The following is a 26,726-nucleotide window of genomic DNA, read 5'->3' as shown; positions in this document are numbered from 1 at the left end:
TGACCCCGAAATTTCAGTTTTTATTACAGTGGCATATATTTACCCCGATCTCTTCCTACCCATCTTAAAAAGCAGTAGCTTGAAAAACGTGAATGTCCTTTAAACAGAAATTTCATTTCATTTCACTATGCCTGTTAACAGAATGCAACAGACAGGAATCTTTGAATATTAAAAACCAAGTATAAATGGTATGGGAGATCTCTAATTCTATTATCTGATTATTATTATAATTATTTTTAAAGTTAAGGCAGCTGCTAGGCACTTGGGCCTTCTTGAGTCCAATTAGAGTAGACCCATTGAATCAATGGGCTCTACCTATAGGTTGACTCACCCAAAAAGATTTTATGGGTCTGATCTAATTGAAACCAATAAATAGGATTCATTACTGTAAACACAGTTGGATCTTTGATATTGGAGAACAAGGTCTTTAACATACACACATTCACACACCAGTTTTTCTAAGTTAAATCATGCCCCAAAGGTTGCTATTACCTCAACAGAACACAAATAAAACAGATACTTGATCTGTGGGAAAACACCATAGGTGTAGTCTTGGCTTTAAGGGGATTTATAAAGGTTTTTTTTCCCCAATTTAAACATTTTGTATTTAAATCACATTTATGAGGGAGCAAACCTCAGCTGAGGAGATCCAGTTCCATTCATTTCCATAGCATGGAATGAGGTTTAAACACCATTTAAACTTTGGGTGAATTGCATCCAATGATTTTAAGCAGCACACCTCAAAAGCAAGTTCAAGCTTATCAATCTTCTTGCTTGCATGATCTTTCTTAAAAACTCTACAAAATTGCAAGGTACATAGATCTCAAGCAAATGTTTTGGCGAGCAGATCTTCCTGTTGTTTTTGGTGTAGTGTTCCAATGCCAACTGCAGGTGCTGGTAGGGCTGGTCTGCTTACAAGATGGAGCTGCAATTAAGTCGTAAAGATCATTGATTAAGATGAAGTTACTGGTTAATAATTGTCTGATAACCATTCAGACAGCAATCCTGAATACAAGTTGTTTAAACCCTATTCTAGTCATCATGCATACCCACATAGTAGTAATCACATTGCACAAATGGATCTTATTCCCTTGTAGTTGATTTTAGGACTGCAGACTTAAAATAGCTTAACTGTGTATGAGACTGCATCCTTTGTAAATATTGTGAAACTATGACTGCTATGAAAGAGATAAAAAAGGATCCATGAGTCTATGGATGGCCCATAAAGGATGCCTTCAGGGCGTCATCAGTGCACAGTGTTTAGATGCTGCAGTCTTCAGAAGCGGCAGCTTGAAGCCCCCCCCCCCCACCTTCTTGCCAGTTTGTTTCACCCCCACATTTGTGTAGTGTAGTAATTTGAGTTTTGAACTAAGATTCTGGGACACCAGGGTTTGCATCCTTTCACACTCATGGAAACCTTCTGGGTGACCTTGGGCAAGTTAGACTCTCTCAGCCTCAGAGCGAGGCAATGGCATACCTCTTCTGAGTCAATCTTGCAAAGAAATCCCTATACATTTGCCATACACTGGAAGGGACTTAAAGGCACTTAACAACAACTGGGCTGTGACTTTGTTTCAGCGCAATATTAGAAGACATTCCCTACTCCTGAGTCAGATTTGCAAGCTTAGGTCCTCAGTTTTGTAGCATGTCTGGCAATAGTGGGTACTGAAGCACACACCAGTGGCTTATTTCCATCTTTTTCAGAATGAGAGATCTCTTTTAACTTAATATTATTTGGGATTTCTGTGTTTAGAGGAAATCATGTTTTACAACACAATCTTATGTGTGTTTTTAACTGTTATGCCCAAAATAAGTGGACAGAGAGTAGCAGACTTTGTCCAGCTTTGGATAGCCCCATGTCTAATGGGTAAAGAGGAAAGGGGATTTCTTCACCAGACTGCAGCCCCTCTGCTGCTGCCACCTCCAAGCACCTTCGAACCCTGTTTCAAGGGGCTGCAGAAAGTTATCTACAACCTGTTTTCAGGCAGCAGTTTGGACAAGGGCAGAAGAAAAGAGAAAAAAATGAATTTGTGTGACAAGAACTTGTGTCACACTACATTTGGCTCTTAGTATCTGTAATGCTGAAAAGTCGTAGCATTACCTATAGATACTTCCATAATAAGGTGCATAGATAAGTAAAAAAAAAATATTCCTTTTAATTATTCTCTACAATTCATAATGGAACAAAAACCAGCATATGTAGGGTTCTCAAGTTGTCTCCTTGCCAGGAACCTGCAAAATGCCAACCTAGCTTGAGTAAGGTTACCGACTCATGTGCTTTTAGATCATTATGAAAGCAAAGACAACCAGAATTGATTTCAGATATATAGATTCACTTAACTCCCATTTTACAGTACTACCAATTTCAATGAATGTTTACCTTACAGGCCAGCTGCTTCTCAAACCTTGGGGACACAAATGTCCAGGGACCCATGTTCTGTGGCTCCTCCTGACTCCAGATAAATGCTGCAGAAGAAATCAGAGTGCTTATGTTAGATCATTGCAGGTATTCTGGTGAATCAGTTGAGATCATATTTTCAGAACACTAGCAAGAAGCATTATCTCCTCACCCCACAAACAAACAAACAAAAAACATGGAAAGTGAAGAAGCACAGTACTCCCATCTGGCTTTTCCAGAAATCAGATGGCTCCTGAAAGCATCAGCTAGAGTGGGTAAGGAGTCCTCAGTATCTTTGATTACTGATTAGATATAGCAGAAACTGCCTTCAACTCTCAGGGAAGTGGAACAATAGTTTGAGGCTTCTCACTGAATTCTGATTGTGGAAGGGGAAGAAACTTCTTCAGTATATTCTTCAGGTTTAGGAAACATAACCATAAACAAATCTTATTAGTGCCACATTTGAAAGCATGTATGCAAATGTGTACAAAGTACAGTACATTAGCAGGGCAGCGCAAAACTTCCATAATCAGGTTTTGACCTAGTCCTATTACAGAGCACCAACCTTTGGCATTTGTAAATTTGTTCATTTCTTGCTGCAAAGCATCTAATGGGAAAGGACACAGCTCTTCTAGTCTGATTACTGCAGTATTTTGCTTCTTTTCTTCAAGCGTCTCCCGGTGTTTAGCCAGAGCATAGTAATGTTTCCCAGAACAAAGGACCACTCTGCTGACACTACAAGGAAGAAAGATTGCAAAAATTTTAAGTCCGTCGAGCCAAAGACAATGGTGTTAATACAAACAAGATTTAATTGCTCAGGAAGCACAATTCCTAAAAATGCATTTAATCTTATGTCAATTTTTTGTCTCATTACCTGTTTTTGAACTAAAAAAACAACGTAAGATAGTATAATGCCAATGTGATCCAATGGATGAAATTGGGACTTGGAAGATATAGGGTCTAGTTCCGACTAAGCTATGGAATTCACTTTATAACCCTGAGCCACTCAATCTGACTTGCCTTACAGAGTTGTAAGGATAAAGTAGGATGGCCAGAGCTATGAATATTTCTCTGAGATAGTTGGAGGGAATATGGGATATAAAGGGAATGCATGAGTAAATAAATGCTACTTGGTATGGACCCAGATTCAGTATCATATTCAATATCCTTGCTGTTCACAGACCTCACTAGGTGTCCCTAAGTACTCCCTTAGCCTAACATGTAACCCTTATTAGGGTTATTGTGAGATTAAAATGTAGCTCTGAACATCTTGGAGGAGAGGTAGCATATAAATATGAGATACAGCAAATGATTCTGCTGTCATCCATAGAAAAAAAAGATGCCCATTATCTATTACAAAGGTCCATGCTTGGAAGTCAACATGCAGAGGTTTCTGCATAGATAAAGCGATAGCCATGCAAACACTGTCACTTTCACCCACATCCTACCTTCAGGAAGTATGCTTCCTGGCTCCTAGGATCAAGTATGGACCACCACTTTATGAGTAGCTCCAAGGAAGCACAACATGGCAATGACAAATCTAGGTCCCAGCTGGTGATCCAGTTATTCACAAGATAATCTCTACCAATTGTGTAGTGTCAAAGCTGAATTCTAGATCTTTTCTCCCTCACTTCTTATTAAGTCCATGAAATACCTTTTACCCCCCAGCTATTGAGTACTTGTTGATTCTTATATTTACACAACTAAAATCCAAAATAAACATCATGATGATACCTTTACTAGAACAACAAAAAGGCACAGAGCACACTAAGTGTGTGTCTTTTGCTCACACTTAAACGTTTTACTCCATTATGAGCTATGATGCTCTTCTACTGCTTGTCAGACTTCCAAAACTGTCTGGACTACAAAATCGTAAAAACAGCAAAAACTCAATTTCAAGTTACTTTTTAGGATCCACCGTTGAATCACCAATGACAGGTCTGAACATTGTCCCTGGAGCCATTTCTTGTAAGCTTGACACAGCAGCCTACAGAATGAACAGTGTTGGCGGACAGTGGGGAGGAATAAATGTATGTACAGTAGTAAGTATATTTCAAGACAGGTAGTCAAATGCATAGTCATAAAGCTTCTGACCTGTAGAAGTCTAAAGCAAACTGTGTTCAACTTTAAAAAACCAATAAAAACACTAGCTGATAAAATGTTTCCCTTACAATGGTTGCTGAGATTTTTAAAAATATAAATATTGATTAATATTCAAAGATGCCACAAAACAGGCATTGTGGGGAAAATTGTGCTCCCAGATTAAATTTCTGCTACTGTTAAGTCTACTGAATTACAGATTGGCCTTGTGATTGGCCTACAGAATGAATAGTTATTAAAGTTATTAAAGATGTACTAGAAGAGAATTTTGAACAGAGTGGGAAAGAGAAACAAACTAAGTTGTTGTTTAAAGCATTCTTCTGGTGCTACAAATGCCAGTTTGGGCAAGAAGAATATACAAGGAGATGAAACTCAGAAAAATAGGGTTATATCCAACACCCAGATCCTAAGCACACACATATAAATGTACTTTATTTCTTATGGGTCTTTCACAGAGCTTACAAACATTATTTTTTGATACTGCCAGAATCCCCAAACAGCAGGACTGCTAGTCATGGAAAGGAGAATTTTGGGAGCTGTAGTCCCAAAAAAGTAACATTTTTAAATTGTAGTCTTCTATATAACTGATTTAGGGATGGGTTAGAGGAAACATGAAATTTAAAAGACTAAAATACAGATTAGCTTTTTATAAATCAACCAGTAAGGTTTTATTACTTTTGCCCAATGGCCATTACAATTACTTTAAGTAAAAAGTTATATACATAAGAATAAGTAACATTTAGTTTATGCAGATAAATACAGTATAAAATTCTTGTAGGTATTATTGCAATGATGTCAGACTTGCTTCTTTTTAAAAGGTAACGATAAAGGCATACCCCGTTGACAAGGTTGTCAAGTCATGTCCGACCATAGGGGGCAGTGCTCATTCCCATTACTAAGCTGAAGAGCCAGCATTGTCAGACTGTTCTGTGATCATGTGGCCAGCAATATTGCACAGAATGCTGTTTACCTACCCACTGAAGTAGAACCTATTTATCTACTTGCATTTGCATGCTTACAAACTGCTAGGTTGGCAGAAACTGGACTAGTGATGGGAGCGCTCACCCCATCATGTGGCATCTAGGCCTCAAACCCAATCTGCCGATCTTGCAATCAACAGAGTCAGTGTGAGAGGTTTGAAGTTTATAAATATAAAATGGCTACGATCATGCTAAGAAATAAGAACAAAGGCTAGAAATGCCACGTAGACAAGCTCTGCTTAAACAGCAATGCTTTACTTGAACAGCAAGACTATTGGCAATTCTGCTCTTTGCTCTCCCCCTCCCCTATCGGTTTCATGTAGCTTAACCACAAAGCTATTTTTGACAATTAGCAGTTTCTGCAGAGACACCTGGTTATCTCGCTAGCAAAATTTTGAAACCTGCTCATGAACTTTTGAATCTTTTTTTAACAATTCTTGATCACCGCAAGACTGAGTAGGAAGTATAACCCAAATTAGGAATTGGCTATTCTGCTTCTGTTATTGGCTTACGCTAGACACAGACAGAGGTAGAAAATGTATAAGTATGTAACTCAAACAAGGGGGGGTTGCGGCAGTCTTGGTATCGCCATTCAGGCGTGCTGTCGCCCTGCGCAGAAATAAAGCGTTTTAACCTGGACCATCTCGGACTTCTGACTTCTTCTTTGTGCTGGATAGCTCAAGGACCTCTCCCGGTCTGGTGGGGTTAGAGTCCCCGCTACAAGTGTATTAACCACTTGAGCCACCATGTCCTTCTAGCGTCCTCCAATTATGTTCCAGTGACATACAGGCGAAGGAAACAAGACAGGTAACCATATTCCTGCATCCAGGAATATTTGTGAGGAATAAACAACATCACTGACTCCTATCTGAATGGCTTCTTCACCCATATGGCTATTCCACCAACTCTGTTGTGAGATCAGTTACTATTATCACTTCATCTCCCCCAACTATCATCTAGCAGTATCAATTCCCCTAGGCTACCAGGACTCCTCCTATCTCAGGTGTATGCTATAATAACTGCAATGTTTAAGAATTTAGGCTGAATTCACCAGCCTAAAAAAAGACACCTGATCCTGTTTGATCTTGGAAGTAGGGTCAGCTCTGGTTAGCACCTGGATAGAATACCATCAACAAATACCAGGTGTTGTAGGCTGTATTTCAAAGAATGGAACTGGCAAAGCCATCCCTGGGTAATCCTTGCCTTAAAAAACCCTATGAAATTTGCCTTTTCACGTCTTCCTTTTCTTTATGACATTCCTTTTATAGTCCAAGCCTGACAGCATGACTGACTACCTCTGACTGATCTGTAAGTCATTCTGGGAATCTTTCTGGTGTAGAGCCACATGAAATAAAATACTTAAATATGTTATGGGAACTACATGAGTTGAAGGGACAAAGCAGCTGCACCCACCCCACTGTGCTAATACATATATTTTATAAAATACATGGAATGGAAGCAAATGGGGGTGAAAAATCAAAGCAGAAATTATTTCTACGCACGGGCAACCGGAGGAGAATTTTGGGAGCAGCAACTATTAGTGGTTTCCGGAAATTTCGGACCATCTGTCTACGGAGTAAGTGGAAATATTGTGCTGGGGTTGTTGGATGTACAACAGACATGTTGACATGGTCACCATCAACTCCCTCCTCTGAACTGTCACACATCTGCAAAAATGCAAAAAACAAAAACAAAACCCTATTAATAAAACAACAAGAAGTCATCAACACAGGAGGCCTGATGGTGCAGTGGTTAAATGCCAGTACAGCAGCCACAAGGTTGTGAGTTTGATTCCAGGGCTCCAGGGTTGACTCAGCCTTGCATTCTTCCACAGGTTGCTAAAATGAGTACCCAGCTTGTTGAAGGGCAATTAGCTTACATGTTGTAAACCACTTAGTCTATTTAGTTCAGTACGAAGTGGTATAGAAATGTAACTGCTATTGTTATTACCAGCACAAGGGGCCAAAAGCTAGAGCTTGGAAATGTTACATTTTGGGGCTACAGTGCTCAGAATTTCCCAGGAGCCTGGCCAGAGTTCTAGGAGCTCTAGTCCCCAAAAGTTATTTTTCTGAGCTCTGACAAAATCTTAAACATTTTCATGAGACTCAATAAATATGGGATTTCTTTTTTCAGCTGGAGGCAATTCAGGAGAATATTATATCAGAGAAGGACATTTAAAAAAACACTCTAGACAAGATTGTCATTCTTGCTTTTATCAGCATTTGCATATTCATTTTTGTGTTAACCAAGAAATAGCATGGAAAATGTCAGCTTTGACAATGCAACATCACCACCTTTATTGAACCAAACTGTGGCACAGACATTAGGTTCCGTGGGCTAAAGCATAGCCAGTCTTATCTCTCTCACACACTGCTGCTGTTTGCTTCATTGAGCAGCTGACTAGAGGCAAAACCCAACAAAACAAAAGGTGTATGTCTCTGACTGCACCACTAGAGTGATATTATCTTATTCACTGGACTTGCTGCACCCTTGCCAAAAAGGCTGGTAACTGATAATATGTCATTAAGAGCCAGCATGGTAGACCGAGCCATGTTCTAGTCCCCATTCAGTCATGAAACTCAGCAGCTGAACTTCTTTCTGCTGGCCACCCTCAGATTGTTGTATTTCATGTTAGTTATGACATTAAAGTAAGACAGGGATTTTTGCCAACTTGATCTCATCTGAAGTGAGGAGTACAACTAATTATTATATAATTAATAAATTAATAATTATAAAAGTAAAATAAATAAAAAGGCATTGTCTAAAGCATATAATATTTTAATGAATTTTTACTAGATTGAAATAATCTGCAAACTACCATAAGCGGGGGAAATGTGAACTGTCAGGGATCATAGAAGAGCAATGGTTGTGTATGTAATTATGGCCCACAGCACTTTTATTAGCATATGTAGCCACACACACAAACAAAAGCTTTAAACTGCCACTGATTTTTTTTAAAAAACCAGTTATGATTGATGTTGATGGGAATGTGTACCCAATGTATAATTTTCTGTATTTGTGGTGGTGTAAAGCCACATGGCATGGTGGTTTGTGTGTTGGACTAAGACTCTGGAGACCAGGATTTGAATCTAGGCCTTGGAAACTCACTGGACAAGTCACATTTTCTCAGTCTCAGAAAAAAGCCAAGACAAAACCCCTTCGAACAAATCTTGCCAAGAAAACCCTGGGATAGATTCACCTTAGTCAGAAACAACTTAAAGGCACACAATAACACAACCAAGGGGTGGCCTATCAGCCTGAAGTTAATATTGGTAGAATCCAAAGTTAATGTATTAAGCTCCATCCAGCTATCACAGAAAGTGTACATGGTAAAAGCAAAGCATTTACCAAATGGTTATCCCTGTACATATCACACAAGAGATCAATACATAACTTAGGCGGCGGGCGCGGGGAGAGAAAATGCCAGCTACTAGGACAGAACACTCTCAAGAGACAGCACAGTATGGTAGCTGATGTATCCTGAGCTAGCTGGCTCACTGTTACCATGAAAAAAGCACACCAAACGATGGCATTTTGTTGCACATCCAAGTTACAGGAATCCTTTTCAATCCACCTCATTTTGTTTTAACATCTAATGGGCTGATTAAGATCACACTTGGAACAGATTTCCAGATTTGGCTCTGCTATCACCAAACAATAACTCTTTCCCCACATAAAATCTTTTGGCTACACAACATACAAAGTTGGCTCAAGCCTGCAGCTTCTCCACCAAGGATGTAATTCAATATTCAATGGGACAGACTCTCTGGAAGGCACCTGTATGTTATATCCTTGTACATCATGATATACGTGGCTACCTGCAAGAATCGTTCAATTCGGCAAGAAGAATGCTCTGGTCCTGCACCATCATAGCCATGAGGAAGAAGAATTACTATTCCACTCTGCAGAAGCCATTTTGCTTCACCTAGAATCAAGTAAGAAGGAGGGGGGAAAAATAGAAAGACTGCAACATTTTAGATTGCAAAATGACATATTAACACTTTCTGTCATTCATGACAGACAACTTCATTTGAAGTCTCTCCAGACACTTGATATGATTGTCAAATTGCAGTTCCTACAGAAAGGAAAAGAAAACATTGTTTATCTAACTAAAGACACAGAAGCCAAATTTTATTGGCATTCAGTGTTTTCCAAACAATTCAAAGAACTATACATACAACTTCAGAAAGTCCCCCAAAGCACAATATTGCAATTCACAATTTTTCAGAAATGCACATGAGGAGGACTACAAAGACATAAAATGTATTAAACCAAATCAAATAAGATAGCAACATGAAAATAAAGAGATTGAAATAATAAGATACTAGGAAGAGCAGCAGTGAGTCAGTTTTAAAACTGACTGTAAGGCTTTATTGTGTGTAATGTGAGGATTTTTTTATTATTATTATTGTAAACATTTTAAATTTGCTATTTCTGGAAGCTGCCTTGGGAGGCAGCCCCGGCAGAAAGGTGGCATATAAATGAAGTAAATAAATAAATAAATTTAGAAAACAAACAAACATGTAAATGTATCCTTGGGTATTTTGGCAGGATAATTAATTTTAATAAAATGATTTTGAAAAAATATTAGACAGGGCATTTGAATCTCACCTCCAGAGATAAATGTATCAAATATTATCTGAGCACCATTAAAGAAATCTCCAAACTGAGCCTCCCAAATGGGCAACAAGGTGGGGCTTTCAATACTCATTCCATACTCAAATCCAAGCACTGCTTCTTCTGAGAGGGGGCTATTGCTCACCTAAGAGAAAAAGAACATGAGAATTAATAATTACCCAGAAAGTAGATGTGCATCCAAAATCCAATTATTTTTAAATTACCATCAATGTCAACACCTACAAAAGTTACAGCAGAAATAGACTTAGGTTACAATTCTCAACATGACTACTTGGAAATAAACTCAGTTGAACTCCATAGGACCTACACACTAATAGATGTATATAGGATTGGGAGAACAATGACACAATAAATAGATAGATAGATAGATAGATAGATAGATAGATAGATAGATTAGTCTGTTGGAAATGGGGGGCACACACTTTGGGGTCCCAGCCTTGGAAACCTGGCATGATAATGGGCTTAAATTCTAGACCTGAATAGGCCCTTCGGGTTTTTTCAGTATCACTGAAGCCATATGACGTGAAGGTTGTATTTCAGAAGGAAAAACAACAAAATTTCTCAACATGACTCAAACATATGTCTAGTCAGAAATCTATAAAATGCAATGATATTTATTAAATGTATATATGATTGAAACATACAACATTAAGGTGTTATCATACCTTAAAAAAATAACTTTACCTCAAGGAAGCCTTCCTGATCTTCTGCCATGTGATTCAAAGGAATGTAGGTTTCACTTGTCTCTTGGCAAACCAACATTGCATGTCGCTGGCTGAAAGTTCCTCTACCAACATCTTGCCCACTCAGCCGAATGTTGAAACCTTTGTACAAACAAAATAATTGAAAACTGTATAACAACCCAACTGCCTCTCCTCCCAGTCGTGCTCTCTCTCTAAATTAAAGTTGATTTCCATTCAGATTTCGAGGTCAAATTTGTTTACTCCTTTTTTTGTGAAATAATTCTTTATTTATTTTTTAATTTATAGTGCTTACATTTATATCCCACCTTTCCGTGAAAGAGCTCAGTTCTCCTCCACACTTTGTTTTCACATCTCCTCTGTGAAGTAGGCCCAGCTAACATTGACTGGCCCAGGGTCACCTGATGTGTTTCACAGAGATCTGAACTTAGATCTCATACATCCTAATCCAGTATTGTAACCACTAAACTAATGCTGAGTGTTCCAAATTTTCTTCCTTGGATGCACTGCCAATTAATCTGAAGGGCATTTTATACAAAATAAATGTTTATATTGGTTATATGGAGCCAACTTAACTTGTTTCTTCTCCTACTAATGGTTTAGAGGCAGTAAAGTTAAGTTGTGAATAGTATTCAACAGGACAGGAGAGGTCTGAGTTACCATAACCACTCAACTCAGTGGATGGCTTTTGGCAAGTCAGTCCTCTCAACTTTCTTTCTCAAGAATGGTGTGACATTTAAATGAAATAAATCTCATTCACTTCATTCAGAGATCCTTGGAGAAAGTTTAAGACATAAATATGATAAATTGTTGTTTTCACAAATTAAAAGCTTCTAACTGTCAGTACAATGTGGACTCCAATCTTCCTCTCTTCTCCGATCCCAAAGCCTTCATGAATGTTGACTGCATTCTGGGCAAAGTGGTCAAGCACCTCAACATGGAATGTTTGGCAGGTTACCATACATAACTGATGGTGCTTGGTAAGTTACATGCTGTGAAAGCCTGCCATTATCTTTGTGAAATGTATCTGAATTGTTTCATATTAGATGAACTGGCTATCAATAGGTTGCCAAGTTTGGAATGCAGCAATATAGTGTATTTTACAGTCCTCCTGGTTGCCAAGCCAGCTCAAGATTGGCCAGGACACGTGAATCAAGCCTGTATGAGGGCCTCTCATACAAATTCTGGGTTCTCGTAGCACTTCTAATCTAATGGGAGTCCAGAATAAGAGGTCCTCTTCTTGTGAGAGTTGAGGCAAGCTTTACATAGGCCTGCCTTGTGTCACTTCAACTTCCTGAGCCTGGAAAGCTGAGAGTAGGGAAAGCATGTGCCAACCAGGCTCATCAGACAGACCCCCCTGCAGTATTTCGTATGTTATTTGAGAGCATTTGGCTGCATACTAAATGATCAGGAGGTCAGTCTGCTGTGAGCAAGGATTGTGTCTGTTCTTTCTACTCCCACCAGGTCAAGAAATACAGATTTGGGACATCTCACGTTGTTCCTATATGGGACAGGATTTTCAGCCCCCAATTATGGGAACCCTACTATCAAACTATTTATAAAAGTTAAGTGTCTGAACCAGAAAGGGGGGGAAAAAGCAAAAACAAAAAACCCTAAGGAATACAAATCAGATCTGAACCCATATTTTTAATGGATCAGTCCACTAATTCAAAGCAATTCAAGGACCTGGGTACTGCTTCACCAACAGAAATTCATTGAAAAGAGCAGATCAAGTGATGCTTTCCAAAGTGTGAGAAATACTTGGATGTTCATGGTAAATGGTATGCACAGCCGGCCTCATTAATTTAGCAACTCAATCATAAACTATTTTGTCAGGGTCCTATACACCATAGTAAACTTCTTCATATTTATTTTGCTAACCTCAAGATCTACACAATCCTGGGAGTAATCTGATGGCTTTAAAGGCCTACCTTGACAGAGTAGGGAACCAAAAGCTAATGCTTCAGCTGTGGCCCAGTCTAATTTTACTCCTTCTTCCATTTTCAGTATTCTTGACTACAAATGCAAAACAAAATGATAATACACGAGTATCATAACTTTGTTACCTCAGTTTCTGGAAGTTTTACTCAGTTCCTGGATCTCAGATGCAGTCATAAAAAACCAGTATGGTGCAATAGAGTGCTGAAACAGGACTAGTGAGATTCAGATCAAAACGCCAAATGAGCATGAAACTAATTGGGTGACATTGGGTCAGCCGTTGTCTCTCTCAGCCTAAACTGAGTGGGGACCAAATGGGGGAGGTCATATATACCACTCTTGAGCCCCTTGGAAGATGGACAGCATTTTAATAATGTAATAAATATGATACCCTGCCATTTTCATTTACTTGCATGCCCAGAAAATTAGAATTAAATATGAGAATAGAATTAAACCAAGCACCACTCTTCTCCCTCTTCGGACCTTTCCCAAGGGTCACAGTATCAGCATGCAAAATGGGGAAATAAACTTCAGCACACAAACACAAACACAAACAATAAACTTCAGCACACAAACACAAACACACACACACTTCCCCCTCCCTTTACCACCAGGATTTCCAAGGCTTGCAAAACAGGGTACAGACCTCTCTCTATTCTCCTCACCTCCAGGATTTCCAAGGCTCATGGCTTGCAAAATGGAATATAGACCCCCTCCCCTCTCTCTAGGATCTAGGAGCCCAAGTAGACCATAACTTGAACATGAGTCAACGGTACGATGCGGCAGCTAACAAGGCCAATGCAGTTTTAGGCTGCACCAATAGAAGTATAGTGTCTAGATCAAGTGAAGTAATAGTGCCACTCTATTCTGCTTTGGTCAGGCTCCACCTGGAATACTGTGTTCAGTTCTGGGCACCACAATTAAAAAAGGACATTGAGAAACTGGAGCATGTCCAAAGGAGGGTGACTAAAATGGTGAAGGGACTTAGGGAGCTGGGGATGTTTAGCCTGGAGAAGTTTAAGAGGTGATATGATAGCCCTGTTTAAATATTTGAAGGAATGTCATGTTGAGGAGGGAGCACGCTTGTTTTCTGCTGCTCCAGAGACTAGAACGCGGAACAATGGATGCAAACTACAGGAAAAGATATTCCACCTCAACATTAGAAGGAACTTCCTGACAGTAAGGGCTGTTCCACAGTGGAACAAACTCCCTTGTGTAGTGGAGTCTCCTTCCTTAGAGGTCTTCAAACAGAGGCTGGATGGCCATCTGTCAGGGATGCTTTGATTGTGATTTCCTGCATGGCAGGGGATTGGATTGGCCCTTGCAGTCTCTTCCAACTCTACGATTCTATGATCCTTCCCCCCAGGATTTCCAAGGCTCGTGACTTGCAAAATGGGGTAGAGATCTCTCTCTCTTCTGTTCACTCCCAGAATTTCCAAGGCTCATGGCTTGCAAAATGGGGTACAAGCCTTGGCATACTGTCTCTCTCTCTCTCTCTCTCTCTCTCTCCCTCTTGCCCCACCAGCTGTTTATGCTACGAAGGAAGGCTGAGGGATAAGACACAGAGAGAGAGATTGGCGAGCACGCAAGGACTCAAACAAAAGGGAGGCAATCTCTCTCTCTCTCTCCCTTGTCTCAGCAGCTCTTGTTAGCTCTAGCTATGAAGGAAGGCTGAGGGATAACACATACAGAGGAGAGCACGGGGAGGGGGACTGAAACAGGAAGCTGTTTAAAGATCCCTGGCTATGAAAGAAGGGTGGGCACTTCTTTTAGGAACTTTATAAGCAGTATTAACTTATTGCCCTGTATATAAGTCAACCCATGATTTTGGAGTCCATTTTGGGGGATATATTTCTCGACTTATAGTCGAATATATACAGTATTCATTGACAAGGAAAGATGTGAAAAGTACACAGGTTTGTACTTTTAGTTTACCATAATTTTTAGTGTTGAACTTGAGAGTCTCCCACCTGGGCATGTGTCTTCAGGATATGGCTGTGCAGTTCCATTTCCTCTGGTACTTCCACAGACTTCACCCCAACAAACTGAAGGAGTGGAACAGGTATGCCTGTATCCCATGTGGTGATCTTTGCTGATGGTTCCACCATGTTACTCCAGTGACCTTGAAGATTGCTTGTTGGAGGGGTGTACAAAGTCATATTGGCAAGATGCTCATTCAGCTTAGAGTAATAGGTTGTCTTTATCTCAGACACTTCTTCCTCCGTCATGAGTCCCTGAGTTACTAGACGTTCTGCATAATTGTCTGGAATACTCTTACGGGATCTGTCAGGAGAAAAACAATAGTAAAATACACAGTCGTTTCTTATTTAGGTTACTGGAATGGCTTTTACTTTGAGCTGTCCTTAAGAAGCAGTTTGGAAACTTCATTTAGCACTTAATATGTATTCTACTAGAAAGAGTAGGTCAGGGAGGCAGATTACTCTTGTGCAGTTTTAACAGAACATTTCATAGTCACTTCCTCCCTTGTGTTAGAAAGCTTAAGCAAAACCTGCTTGCAATTCCATGATTTACACAAGTGACTTCACAGACTTCCTACAACAGGGTCTTTCTGTAATGACATCAACTTTTTATAATCAGCTGCCCAGCCAATTCAGTGGGGCTCCTTTCTTTCTTATAGTTTTTCTGCCAGCAGATAAAGACCATGGAATTTACTACTGGCTTAGGATAGTTTACTTTATAGTGATATTTTTCTCTTTAAAAATGCTGTTTTAGGCAGGGAGTTGTATTAGAATGTTTTGGAAAGACATTGTGATAGAAAGATGGTAACAACCCCAAAGGGATGCAATTTTCTGTTCTCTGTCGCACATCAAAGACATACCTTATGATTTTATACATGGTAGGATTAGTGAAGAATGGCTCATCTAACTCATTGTGACCCCACTGGCGGTAGCATAACAAATCCACTATCACATCCTTACGAAAGTGGCGCTGGTATTCAACCGCCAATCGTGCGGCCCGGATTACTTCTTCAGGGTCATCCCCATTCACATGGATAACAGCACAGCCAACTATCTTACCTAAATGTGAGGTGGGGGATGGACAAGAGATCAATACAGCATGTTACCTACTCAGCCATCTTTCCCAACCTGGAATCTTCCAGTTGTAGGAAATACAACTCCTATCAACCCACCTGTTGTGCTGTCCAAACAGATTTGGAAATGCAAAACTAAGCTAAATACAATTCACATCACAAGCAAAGTACAGTAGTCTTTGGAAGGCAAGACAAACCTGTTTAGCAGGCAAGATAGACCTGGATTTGTTGTCTAACTAGGAATGCAGTAACTAGAAAAGTTGTTAATAGCTTTGTAAAATTGTGTTGGTCACTCATTTATAAACATGGGTTATAATGAAATCAAATCATTTCAAACAGATTAGATAATTTATATTCAGGTGTTCAATGTTCCACATGCACTTTAGAAGCCTAAAATACAGCATTCTTTGCTACAGCCCTGGTCTACTTCACCCCTCTAACATTTAGCAGAAAACTCAGATATGACCATTTTAAGTTGATGCTATCATCCCTGCAATAGTTACTTTCAGGCCACTAATAAAATATTCCAATTACTTCTAAAGATATACCAAAGTTCCCTATTTAAAACATACCAATATCACTGCAGTATAAAGAGGACCTCCCTCGCTCTGCTGGAGTGGTGTAGCCTAGCTGGTTGTTAACGATGAGGTGAATGCTTCCGCCAACTCTAAAATGTGGCAAATTGGAAAGTGTGAATGTTTCAGGAACAATGCCTTGACCAGAGAAAGAAGCATCACCATGAACCTATAATGCAAAAGGAAAAAGAGACATTCAGTTAGCAACTGCTACCAGTTCTTTAGAGAAGACTTGCCCTCATTTGTGACAAAAAACTAAAATGCTGCCATTACAGCGCTTACTTAGAAAACACAGCACAGAACAGGAAAACACCATACATAATCACTCTTTTTTTTTTTTTTTGGTTCTTATCGCTATATTTCAGATTATCTTGAAATAATGGATAACATGTGCATTGCAGAATCATTGGGAGCCTTACAGGTTATCTAGTTTTAACCCACTACTTGAGGCAGAAAACAGATTGAGAGTTTCCCAACAGATCAACACTGAGACTCTGTTGTAACACTTGTTAAAGTACATTGTGTTTCAATATATTCTTATCAACTGAAGTACTACTAGACTAGAGTATGAAGTAAAATTGGTTTTGTAATAATTCAAGCTTTAATTTCTCATTAAAACAATATTATTCTTTTAATGAAACTAATATTTTACTCAGAATTGCTCTGCAAGCTTTCTCTTAATCCAAATAATTTGATTTATACTATGATCTAACCATAATTTTACCTTGCCTAAAATTTGAAACTACCTCTTTCCAGACCCTTAAAATACCTGCAGGCAAATGACTTTGTCTCCAGGTTGTGCAGAACTGTCTGAAGAATAATCTCCATCAAGCAGAGATTGTTGCCTCCCTCTTGTTTTTCCAACTGCCACAGGATTAATGGCTTCTAAATGGGAAGGATTTGGCAATAAGATGACATGAAGAGGGTGGTGAGACCCAAAATCCAGATCTACTGAAGCTGTTAGATGGGATAAGACATCTCCAATTGCTGGTGAATTCTCTGGAAATTCACTCAAGCCTCGCATTTTACGGAACATCAGCTATGTAGAAAATTAAAATAAAATTACAGTACATTTGCAGAATATTTTGGATGTAGACAAATACAAGTCTACAGTGACATTCACAAACTTTGGGGCCATCTTTTCACATGCACACTAATTGGAGATTCTGATCTTGTAAAATAACTCCAAACAGTCTTTAAAAGCCAGACCACATTTTCTATGCATTATCCACAGAACTACCTTATGTTCAGCCCCCTTGCATTTTGGACTTCACCCAAATGGCAATACAACTTGCTTGAACTATAAAGACCAATTAGTCATTCTAGCTGCTCATTTAGAGTATATTCAAAATACGGTATTTCTCTTCTACTGTGGGTGTAATGTGTGAAAGCACTTAGACACATGAGTTGGGCTAACAGTATAAATATTGATTTTACTTATCGGCATTCTGATATGTTCAGGGACTTCAGAGCATGACCATCTTAATTCCATGGCCATTTTAACTCCATTAAAAACTCTCTCACTGTAGATTAATCTTAGTATGTAATTGGTCAAAGATCACCTTTGTAGTGGGTTTCATAACTCAATGATAAATTAGGCACCAGTCTGCTCCACCCAACTGCATGGCTCTGCCTTTACTAACTCTGCAGTGTCCAGTGAGCAAATCTGCCAGCTTTGCTCTCTCCCACAATTACATTTTGTAAAATTTGGTAAGTTCTGATCCAGTTGAAACTGAATTCTAAGTCATCCTTTGTCTCTAAGACAGTGTCTATAACCACCATGCATATGGGATGCTAGCAAAGAAGCTCTTAAGACTGAAAGAAATTGTAAACAATGTAGCTTTCAAACATTTTCACCAGAGAAGGTTCACAACTAGACTACATGTTTTGCATGAAGAATGTTCCAGTTTCTACTCCTTAGAGGTTCCAATTAAATAAATTAGGAGCAGCTAATGAGAAAGTACTGCAGTTTATCAACCATTTTTACCATCAACTTTCTTGAGATATTTATTTCCAAATCAAATTTAGTCACAGCTGAAAGTAAAATCTGCTTCTTACCTCGGGTGGAAACTGAAGAAGGCCTGTGAGCAGATTAAGTCTGCCGCGATGAGGCATTCCAAGAATAATGTTTGTCACCCCACTATATGAGCACATCTTTAACAGTTCATGAAAGAAACCCATCATACTCTCTGCTCCTTCACCACCATATCTTTTCACTGTGGAGAATTTTGTAGCCAAAAAATGATCAAATTCCTGTAAAATATGAAACAAGAGTTTACACACACATACACCTTGGATAGTGATGAAGGCCAGATGTAGATGTATCATTCCCAGTCATCCCACCATCATTTGGAAACTGGGAAAGTATTATTCATCCTTGTGCTATATGAATCTCCCTCTTGCTTCCATGGTTTGCTTTAACCATATTGTAGCATTACATCGGTAGCTAAACTATGTTGCAACTATGGTTTGAAAACTCAATTCAAAATATAATTTTAAACTGTGAGAGTAATCTGATCTCAGAGCCTGGCCATCAGTCTTCAGTTTTTGAGAGTTACATCCAGACAAAGAGGCCAACTTTCCAGTTTTGGGGAAGGCTAGCTTTGGGCATGAATAAAGGACTGTGTGCAGCTCAGCAGCTGGTAAAAATTTGCCAGGATAAATTGACTTCTTGCTGCAACTTGCAAAGAGTCTCCGGATAAGAGTCTATGTATTCACTTAATTAGCTTCCTTTTCCCCTCCCTGTCATTATGGCCTCAAGGCTCACCCTCCATTCTGCTATGCATCCACTTTCTGGCTAGAAGAAAGTATTCTAGGTTAAATTATACTTATTCTCCTCTAGCTAAATGAGAAGGAATAAGCCTTTCATTTCACCTTGAGCTAGGAAAAACCCCTTTAGCTTAATTTCCAAGCAAGAAAATATGTTGTTTTTTTAAAAAAAAATCTTTGTGGTCTAATCTGCACTGCAAAAATAACGCAGTTTGACACCACTTTAACTGCCACAGTGTCATCCTTAGAAATCCTGGGATTTATAGTTCATTGTGGCACCAGAGCTCTGTAACAGAGGTTACATATCTCACAAAACTACAAAATCCCAGGGTTTCATAGCATTGAGCCATGGCAGTTAAAGTGGTGTCAAACTGCATTGTTTCTGCAGAGCAAATTATACCTGTGTGTATTTGAATGACAACTATGCAACTGTATTTAGTGCTTAATGCATAATGCTTAATAACATTACCAGGGGCTATCCATGCACTTCAGATATTGCTGTGGAAATTTCAGAGCCTGGGAGAATCCTGAACTGGCAACCCATTAGTAAAAGAAGGGGAATGAATGTCTGCCCTGAAAGCATCCAGGAGTTGCAACTCACTTTGCAGCACCTCTTCACTGTGCAATGACTCCCTCCCATACATCCCCAGTTCTTTATAACTCGAAGTGGATGTCTGCCCACTTCCCATTTTGTTTTGTTTTCAGTTTTTTGGACAGTCCCGGAGAGTTTTTGAGCGCCTTGGGGATAGAAAATTGACCCTTGAACCAAGTGAAGTTGACTCAATCCAATCTAACCAGAGTTGGGAAATAAATAACATTATGGTTTCTACCACGCAATGGTATATGAGTATGAACTGAGGAGAAAAAAGAACTGAGAAGGAAAAGAAAAAAATAATGTACCGTAAATACTTCTTTCGTATTTGTGCAAACAGCAGCTTATGATGCTACTTAGTTATATTAATCAGTTTGTAACAAAAAGCTGAAATCTGTTAATCTTTACAACAGGTTGTGTAATGGGTTGTAATCTCCGTAAGATCAACTATTTTATAACAAATGTTCGCCATTACAAAATAAATATTTGGTAGGACGCTACTATGCGACTACTATTGAAAATGTCTTTCTAATCTATGTTGTTTACATTGACCTACAACAGGTAATAAATCTTACAGAAATCAGTTATAAAGTAGTTATAAATTTAGTGTAAGTCATTAGTAGAACTCTATTAGTTTTCTTTAAAAAAAATAAAAGAGAAATACTGTGTCCATGTTGTACTCAACAGATCAATAAACATTGGTATAATAATTAATATAGTGTACACAGTGGTTTCTTAGCTATAAACATAAGATACACATTTATCTACTGCAGTTTGTTCTGTATTCATTAATTCAAATTAACACATAGTATCACTGAGAAGAATGATTCTGCCTCCTTAAAGAAGACACACAAAGTAGGATTGCATGTGTTATCATCTGTGCTCTTGTAATAAGACCAAGTTCATAATGAACTATTTATCCTTCACTATAGGTACAAGCATTTTCTCTATCTGCCAACATATATTAATGCCACTCAATCAGAGGAATCTTTCCCTTGCAATTAAGCTTCAAAACCAAGGCAACAACCAACTTGAAAGCACTTCTGCTTCTCTTAGGAATCAGAAGAACATATAAAAGACTGCAGAACAAAGGGGAAGACAGACATCAGCTCAAATGTTTTCATATAGCAGAGAAGGTGTATTAAAAAAAAAAAACAGTTTCCCATGAAATATGTTAAATGGTAAGAGAACTGGCCAAAAAATTCCATTCACATTCTAGTTTATGAAATTATTTATTTATTTGCATTTAATTGAGAAAAATTCGTTAAAATTCAGTTGCATCAGGAGTGGATGAGTCTTGCAGGCTGGGATATTTTTTGTGGTCAAAAATATTGCCCTAAATGCTCTCCATGGGATATTTGGGCATTTTCACCATGTTTTGGGGAAAGGGAGTCCTCATTCTTTTTAGACTAACAGACTTTTTTAAAACAGCAACAACAACACAGAAAGTGAACATGAAGTGACTTCTAGATCACTCCCTGGTATAAAAAGGCCCCTAGCCTGCCCCCCAAAAACATGGTGAAATCACCCCACACTTGTCAGAAGGTGTTTGTAGACCAAAAAATGTGAGGTGGGGAGGTAGCCCTCTAACCTCTGACAGTTGGTCACCCATTGAATAGATTATGTATTTCAAGCAAACAAACAATTGCCTTCAAGATGACAAATTAACATATCATCCTTTAATCTGGAGTGGGACCTGCAGAAGGTCTTGAAAATGAACTCCCATTCCTCACCACTTATCACACAACTACTTGGCGTTTGCAGTCTGACAGTATTTGGAGTATTTCTAACACTTGCTTTAATCAAATTCATAGTGGGGTTTTCCCTAATATTAGAAATAATTAATCCCTCACACAGACACAGTTACACAGACTTATACAATGCACCTGAGATTCTAGCATGATCTTGGACAAGTACTTTTTCTCTTCAGTAGTGAATGCTTCTTGTTTCAGCTCCTCAAACCGTTTAGCAATCCATTCCCTTTCTTGCAAAGTTGACAGCTGACTAGTCTCTATAGACATATGTTCACAGAATATATGGTCCAGGTAAGACAATACATCCTCTAGGGATGCTTCTTCCTTTCCCATGTTCAAAAGTCCTGGAATTAAAAAAATGTATAACAAGATTACCCTTAACTAGCAGCCAAACATCCAGCCATAAAATGCAATCTTCACCAGCCAGTCATCAGCAAAGAGCAAGTTTTGTTATTCTTTTTAGGAAATAAACCCATAATTGAAGTTGCTGCTGCACTGGAATTGAGAATTCACAGGTATCAAATTAAGAAAACGCTCCAATATATTATTTCCTTGGGTTTGTTATGTGCCCTCAAGATATTTCTGACTTATGGCAACATTTTCACAAGGTGAAATGGAAGGCTTTCATGGCCGGCATCCATAGTTTTTTGTGAGTTTTTCGGGCTATGTGGCCATGTTCCAGAAGAGTTTCTTTCTGACATTTCGCCAGCATCTGTGGCTGGCATCTTCAGAGAATGTTTGCCTGGAAAGGACTTGGGTATATATATATATTGTGTAAATCACTCCTGCCTTTCCAGGTCACACAATATATATACTCAAGTCCTTTCCAGGCAAACATTCTCTGAAGATGCCAGCCACAGACGCTGGCAAAATGTCAGGAAGAAGCTCTTCTGGAACATGAGCACATAGCCTGAAAAAACCACAAAAAACTATTATCACAAGGCTTTCTTGGCAAAATTTCTTCAGCGGGGGTTTGCCTTTGCCTTCCTCTGAGGCTGAGAGAGTTGACTTGCTAAAGGTCATCTAGTGGTTTCCATGGCTGAGTAGGGATTCAAACTCTGGTCTCCCAGAGTCCAGTGCTCAAACCACACTACACCCTGTTGGTTTTCCTTGGCTACCACCTGTCTATATGGCTCAGGTACTATTTGGCAGACCATATCGCCTTGTATGAACTAGCCCAGACTCTGAGATCCTCTCGGGAGGCCCTCCTTTCCATCCCACCTCCTTTCCATCCCAATACCATCACAAGCACGCTTGGAGGAGACGTGAGGCAGGGCCTTCTCAGTGGCTGCCCCTAGACTCTGGAACTTCCTGCCTGGGGAGATCAAAATGGCTCCCTCCTTGATGGCCTTTCACCGGCAGGCTAAGACCTACCAGTTTACACAAGCTTTTAAGGAATTGTTATAAGGACAGGCTAAGACATTTTACCATTTCAAAAAATGTTGATACAGTTTTTTATATATATAGTTTTATCTTTTTAGAATATGTTTTATTCTTTTAATAACTATCTGTTTTAATACTGAAATAATGTAATTCCTTTTTAATGTACTTTTTTCTATGTTTTTAATTGTACTGTTTTTTAATGTTGTGAAGCCATTCTGAGTCTCAGTTCTGGGAAAAGAGCGGGATACAAATAAATATAATAATAATAATAATACCCCAACTACAGAGGCAAGAAACAATATATAATTCTCTATTGTGGCATGGAGCTCACTTTGGGATGGTAATGCACTGGGAGTTTGCCTGTACAGACAAAAACCTGTGAATTGTGTAAATTATATGGTTCCTTGCTGCTCCAGTAAAACCTTCCCTGGCGGGTCAGTGGGCACAACACTGAGAAGCAACCATGTCATGTATTCATCCCACATTCTTCTATGTTTGATGGGATCCGACCATAAGGAAGTGATTCCCAGGCGCCAACCAGTTCTCTTCTTATGCCACTTCCCACACTACATAATGTTGCCAGCTAGATGAACTATCTAGTAACAAGCTGTGACCTGCTCAGTGATTACATGCTTCCAAGTGAAAAAACATGGATATTTAATATTTCTATAAGCCTTGTATCCAAAGGTTAGGATCCCATTGGGTACAGAATGTGGATCCTATTGCTTAGGCCACAATCATTACAAATAATCCTCTTGCAGGCTCCTATGAACCCTAAAACCTTTCTTCAAAGGGCTGGAAAGTCCTGTGGAGCAGGTTTTCATGATACACAGGAAAGTGCATGGGTGCATGTATGGGAAGTTTCCAGTGATTCTGATGGAAGCAGTGCAATCCAGTTTAAGCACCCAGTTGGATCAAGGATGATTCAAAAGGTACTGGTGGTACATGGCTAGCAATGGTAAATATCCTAAATTGAATATTCAAATGAACACGAAATAGGAATCAACTATGAATGGTCAACACACTGTGATCAAAAATTCAAAACAGTTCAAGAAGAAGCAACTGTTGTCCAGCCCTACCTGCAGTATTGAAAGGTCCCTGCAGCAGTTCTGTCAGAACTTGGATTTCTGGTACCATATCCATCACAGCTTGGCCAGTGAATAAAGGGTTGATTTTGGCAGCTTTGTGGCCATGTTCATGGTATGCGGTTACAAGCCGTGCTAGCCCATGGTCAACTAATAAGAACAAAGAAACAGCATTCAGTTTACTTAATATGCAAAGACACTGTGTCATTTCATTGTTGCCAATGTGTGCCTTCAAGTCGTTTCAGACTTATGGGGAACCTAAGACCATAATCATGGGGTTTTCTTGGCAAGATTTGTTCAGAGGTCATTTGCCATTGCCTTCCCCTGAGGCTGAGAGCTGCCTAAGGTGACCAATGGGTTTTATGGCCGAGCAGAGAATCAAACCCTGGTCTCCAGAGTTGCAGTCCAACACTCAAATCACTACACAATACTAGCTCTTTTATAGGTAGTAAGGAATGAAGACAAGAATCCCTTTAGGTTTCTTGTCCATTTTGTTGACCTGATGTCTTAAAAAATACTGCAGTGTTCTCAGCCTTAGGGTTTTAGTTTCAGAAGCTTCAAATCTATCTCATAGCAGAAAGCTTTGTAGATTCCCTAATGCACTCACAGAGCTGTCAACTGAAGAGGTTTTCTCATTCATTTCAATACAAATATAGCTTTGCATATTCAAAGGGATGCAGACACAGAAGTATCAGGGAAGTGGACAAAGGAGCCCTCCAATGTATAGAGCAGTGGTTCCCAACCTTCCTAATGCCGCAACCCCTTAATACAGTTCCTCATGTTGTGGTGACCCAAACCCATGAAATTATTTTCATTGCTACTCCATAGCTGTAATTAAATAGGTGTTTTCCAATGGTCTTAGGCGACCCCCATGAAAGGGCCATTCGACCCCCAAAGGGGCCCCGACCCACAGGTTGGGAACCACTGGTATAGAGTCTCTGAGAGCACACTATAGCAATGACCCTCAGAGAATCACAAAACTGGACAGATGGAAGGGACCTTGGGAAATAATGCAGTCCAACCCAGTTAAAACTGCAGCATCCCTGACAGGTGGCTATCCATGAGAGAAAACAGATTTGTCCCATCACATAAGAAACTCTGGGGCAAATCCAAGGCCAGTTTTACCTACAACACACAATGCTACGCTTGCGCATTCGGACGTTAGGAAAAACAACACAGATCAATAGGATTTGTAAAATATTGCTACTATGCTCCCGTTTAAAGATTTGGTGTATGTTTAGGGCATAGGAAAACGGATAGTCATCATCATCATCATCATCATAATAATAATAATAATAATAATAATAATAATAATTTACTTATACCCCATTCTTCAGCCAAAAGGCTATCTATCAGAGCGGCTTACACATTGTTAATTAGACATTTCCCTGCCCTCAGGCTTACAATCTAAAGAGACAACATTTTTAAAAGGGATATCTATCTATCTATCTATCTATCTATCCATTGCCATATGTTGCATATATTGACCTGAACAACACACAATGTCTTTCTGATGAGACATTGCTTCTCAGGGAACTAGCTGCCACACACTGCAGAAGAAAAAGCAGTCTGACACCACTTTGTTAAGACTCCGTCCTATGGGATCCTGGGATTTGTAGTTTGTTCTGCCACCAGGGCTCTCTGACAAAGCTAAACAGCTCACAAAACGACTCCCAGAATCCCACAGCACTAAGCCATAGCAGCTAAAGCGGTGTCAAAATGCATTAATTCTGCAGTATCAGGCTGCATCCACAGTGGAGATATAACCCGGTTTGGCACCGCTTTAACTTGTCTGGCTCATGGCTATGGAATTCTGGGAGTTGGAGTTTGTTGTGGGGCCCAGAGCGGCCCCACAACAAACTCCAACTCCCAGAATTCCATAGCCTTGAGCCAGATAGAGTTAAAGCGGTGCCAAACCGGGTTATCTCTCCAGTGTGGACGCAGCCCTTCTTCCCCCTCCAAAGCCCTGACAGACCTGCCCTCCTCCTCCGGGGGAGAGCGGGCTGCTCCAGGGCCTGGCGTCGCTTGGGCCTGTAGCCGTAAACGCCTCGCTCCGTTCGGTACCAGCGCCTCAGCAGACCCCACAAGGCCGACCGAGGAGCAGCCATCCCCGCCACCGTCGCTGCCATGGCTGCTGCTCCCACAACGCCCCCGGCTTTCATTGGCTTCTGAAGGGGAGGAGGAAGGCCTAGGCCCGCCCAGGAGGAGGAGGGGAAGGCGTTTGGGTGTCATTGTGTGTGTGTGTTGTTGTGTGCTTTACTCCGAGGCTGAGAGAGTGTGGCTGGTCTCAAGGTCTTGGATTAACCATGGCTGAGTTAGGGTTCAAACCCCGGCCTCTTCCTCCTTCAGCCCCCAAACCCCTGCTCCTCCCAGGGGACCAGGTGTCCTCCTAACTGCAAAGGAGGAGGAGGAGGAGGCGCCATAAAATGGAGGCCATGGCCAAAGCTGAAAACACTCATGTAAACTCATGCTTAATCTGGAGGGCGTTTTGGCATTCCTCTTGGACAGAACGTTGGCATGGAGGACAGGTCCTGGGAAAGGAGGACCTGGAGGACCCTTCCAGAGCGATCATGTGTGTCTATGTGCTTTAATTATGAGCCACCTGTCGATTTGAATGAACTCCCAGGGTTCCCTTACTGGCTCTCTCTCTCGGGCGCCCCCCTGCGGTTAACAGGCGCACTGCGGCCCCTTGGCTAGGCTTTGCTGCAAACAATTCTGGGTGCCCCCTAATTTTTGAACCCAAGACCAAGGGGGTCTGGAG

At 40.0% G+C, this 26,726-nt stretch overlaps 1 protein-coding gene across 2 annotated transcripts; it reads right to left on the bottom strand.

Annotated features, from left to right (window-relative positions):
* DHTKD1 (dehydrogenase E1 and transketolase domain containing 1) lies at window positions 1–26,134 on the bottom strand. 2 transcript variants are annotated; one of them, XM_042468007.1, is made up of 17 exons: window positions 26,030–26,134; window positions 23,960–24,115; window positions 21,630–21,841; window positions 18,441–18,635; window positions 17,152–17,421; window positions 16,380–16,551; window positions 15,595–15,793; window positions 14,726–15,038; window positions 12,749–12,833; window positions 10,801–10,940; window positions 10,090–10,240; window positions 9,297–9,403; window positions 6,981–7,145; window positions 4,303–4,385; window positions 2,964–3,133; window positions 2,381–2,466; window positions 1–925 (listed from the first exon to the last, which is right to left on the bottom strand). In XM_042468007.1, exons 2-17 carry the CDS (start codon window positions 24,021–24,023, stop codon window positions 824–826), a joined length of 2,514 nt encoding a protein of 837 aa, XP_042323941.1. In that variant the 5' UTR covers window positions 24,024–24,115; window positions 26,030–26,134; the 3' UTR covers window positions 1–823. The 2 variants fall into 2 exon arrangements, with proteins under 2 accessions (XP_042323941.1, XP_042323940.1); XM_042468006.1 differs by having other exon boundaries at window positions 25,941–26,125.
* Between the last annotated feature and the right edge of the window lie 592 nt (window positions 26,135–26,726).

Source organism: Sceloporus undulatus, chromosome 5 (genome assembly GCF_019175285.1).
Source record: "Sceloporus undulatus isolate JIND9_A2432 ecotype Alabama chromosome 5, SceUnd_v1.1, whole genome shotgun sequence".
Classification (NCBI taxonomy): domain Eukaryota; kingdom Metazoa; phylum Chordata; class Lepidosauria; order Squamata; family Phrynosomatidae; genus Sceloporus; species Sceloporus undulatus.
Note: the sequence above shows the minus strand (reverse complement) of the source record. Positions and strands in the feature narration are given on the sequence as shown.

What these genes read in the sequence shown, in the direction of transcription:
- DHTKD1 (XM_042468006.1), bottom strand. Translation starts at nt 26,094, where the DNA reads ATGGCAGCGACGGTGGCGGGGATGGCTGCTCCTCGGTCGGCCTTGTGG. An exon ending in ACAAAGTCATTTGCCTGCAG is followed by an intron (nt 16,552 to 17,151) that starts GTATTTTAAGGG and finishes TTTGCATTATAG; the next exon opens with GTTCATGGTGATGCTTCTTT. An exon ending in TTTATACTGCAGTGATATTG is followed by an intron (nt 15,794 to 16,379) that starts GTATGTTTTAAA and finishes CCTCACATTTAG; the next exon opens with GTAAGATAGTTGGCTGTGCT.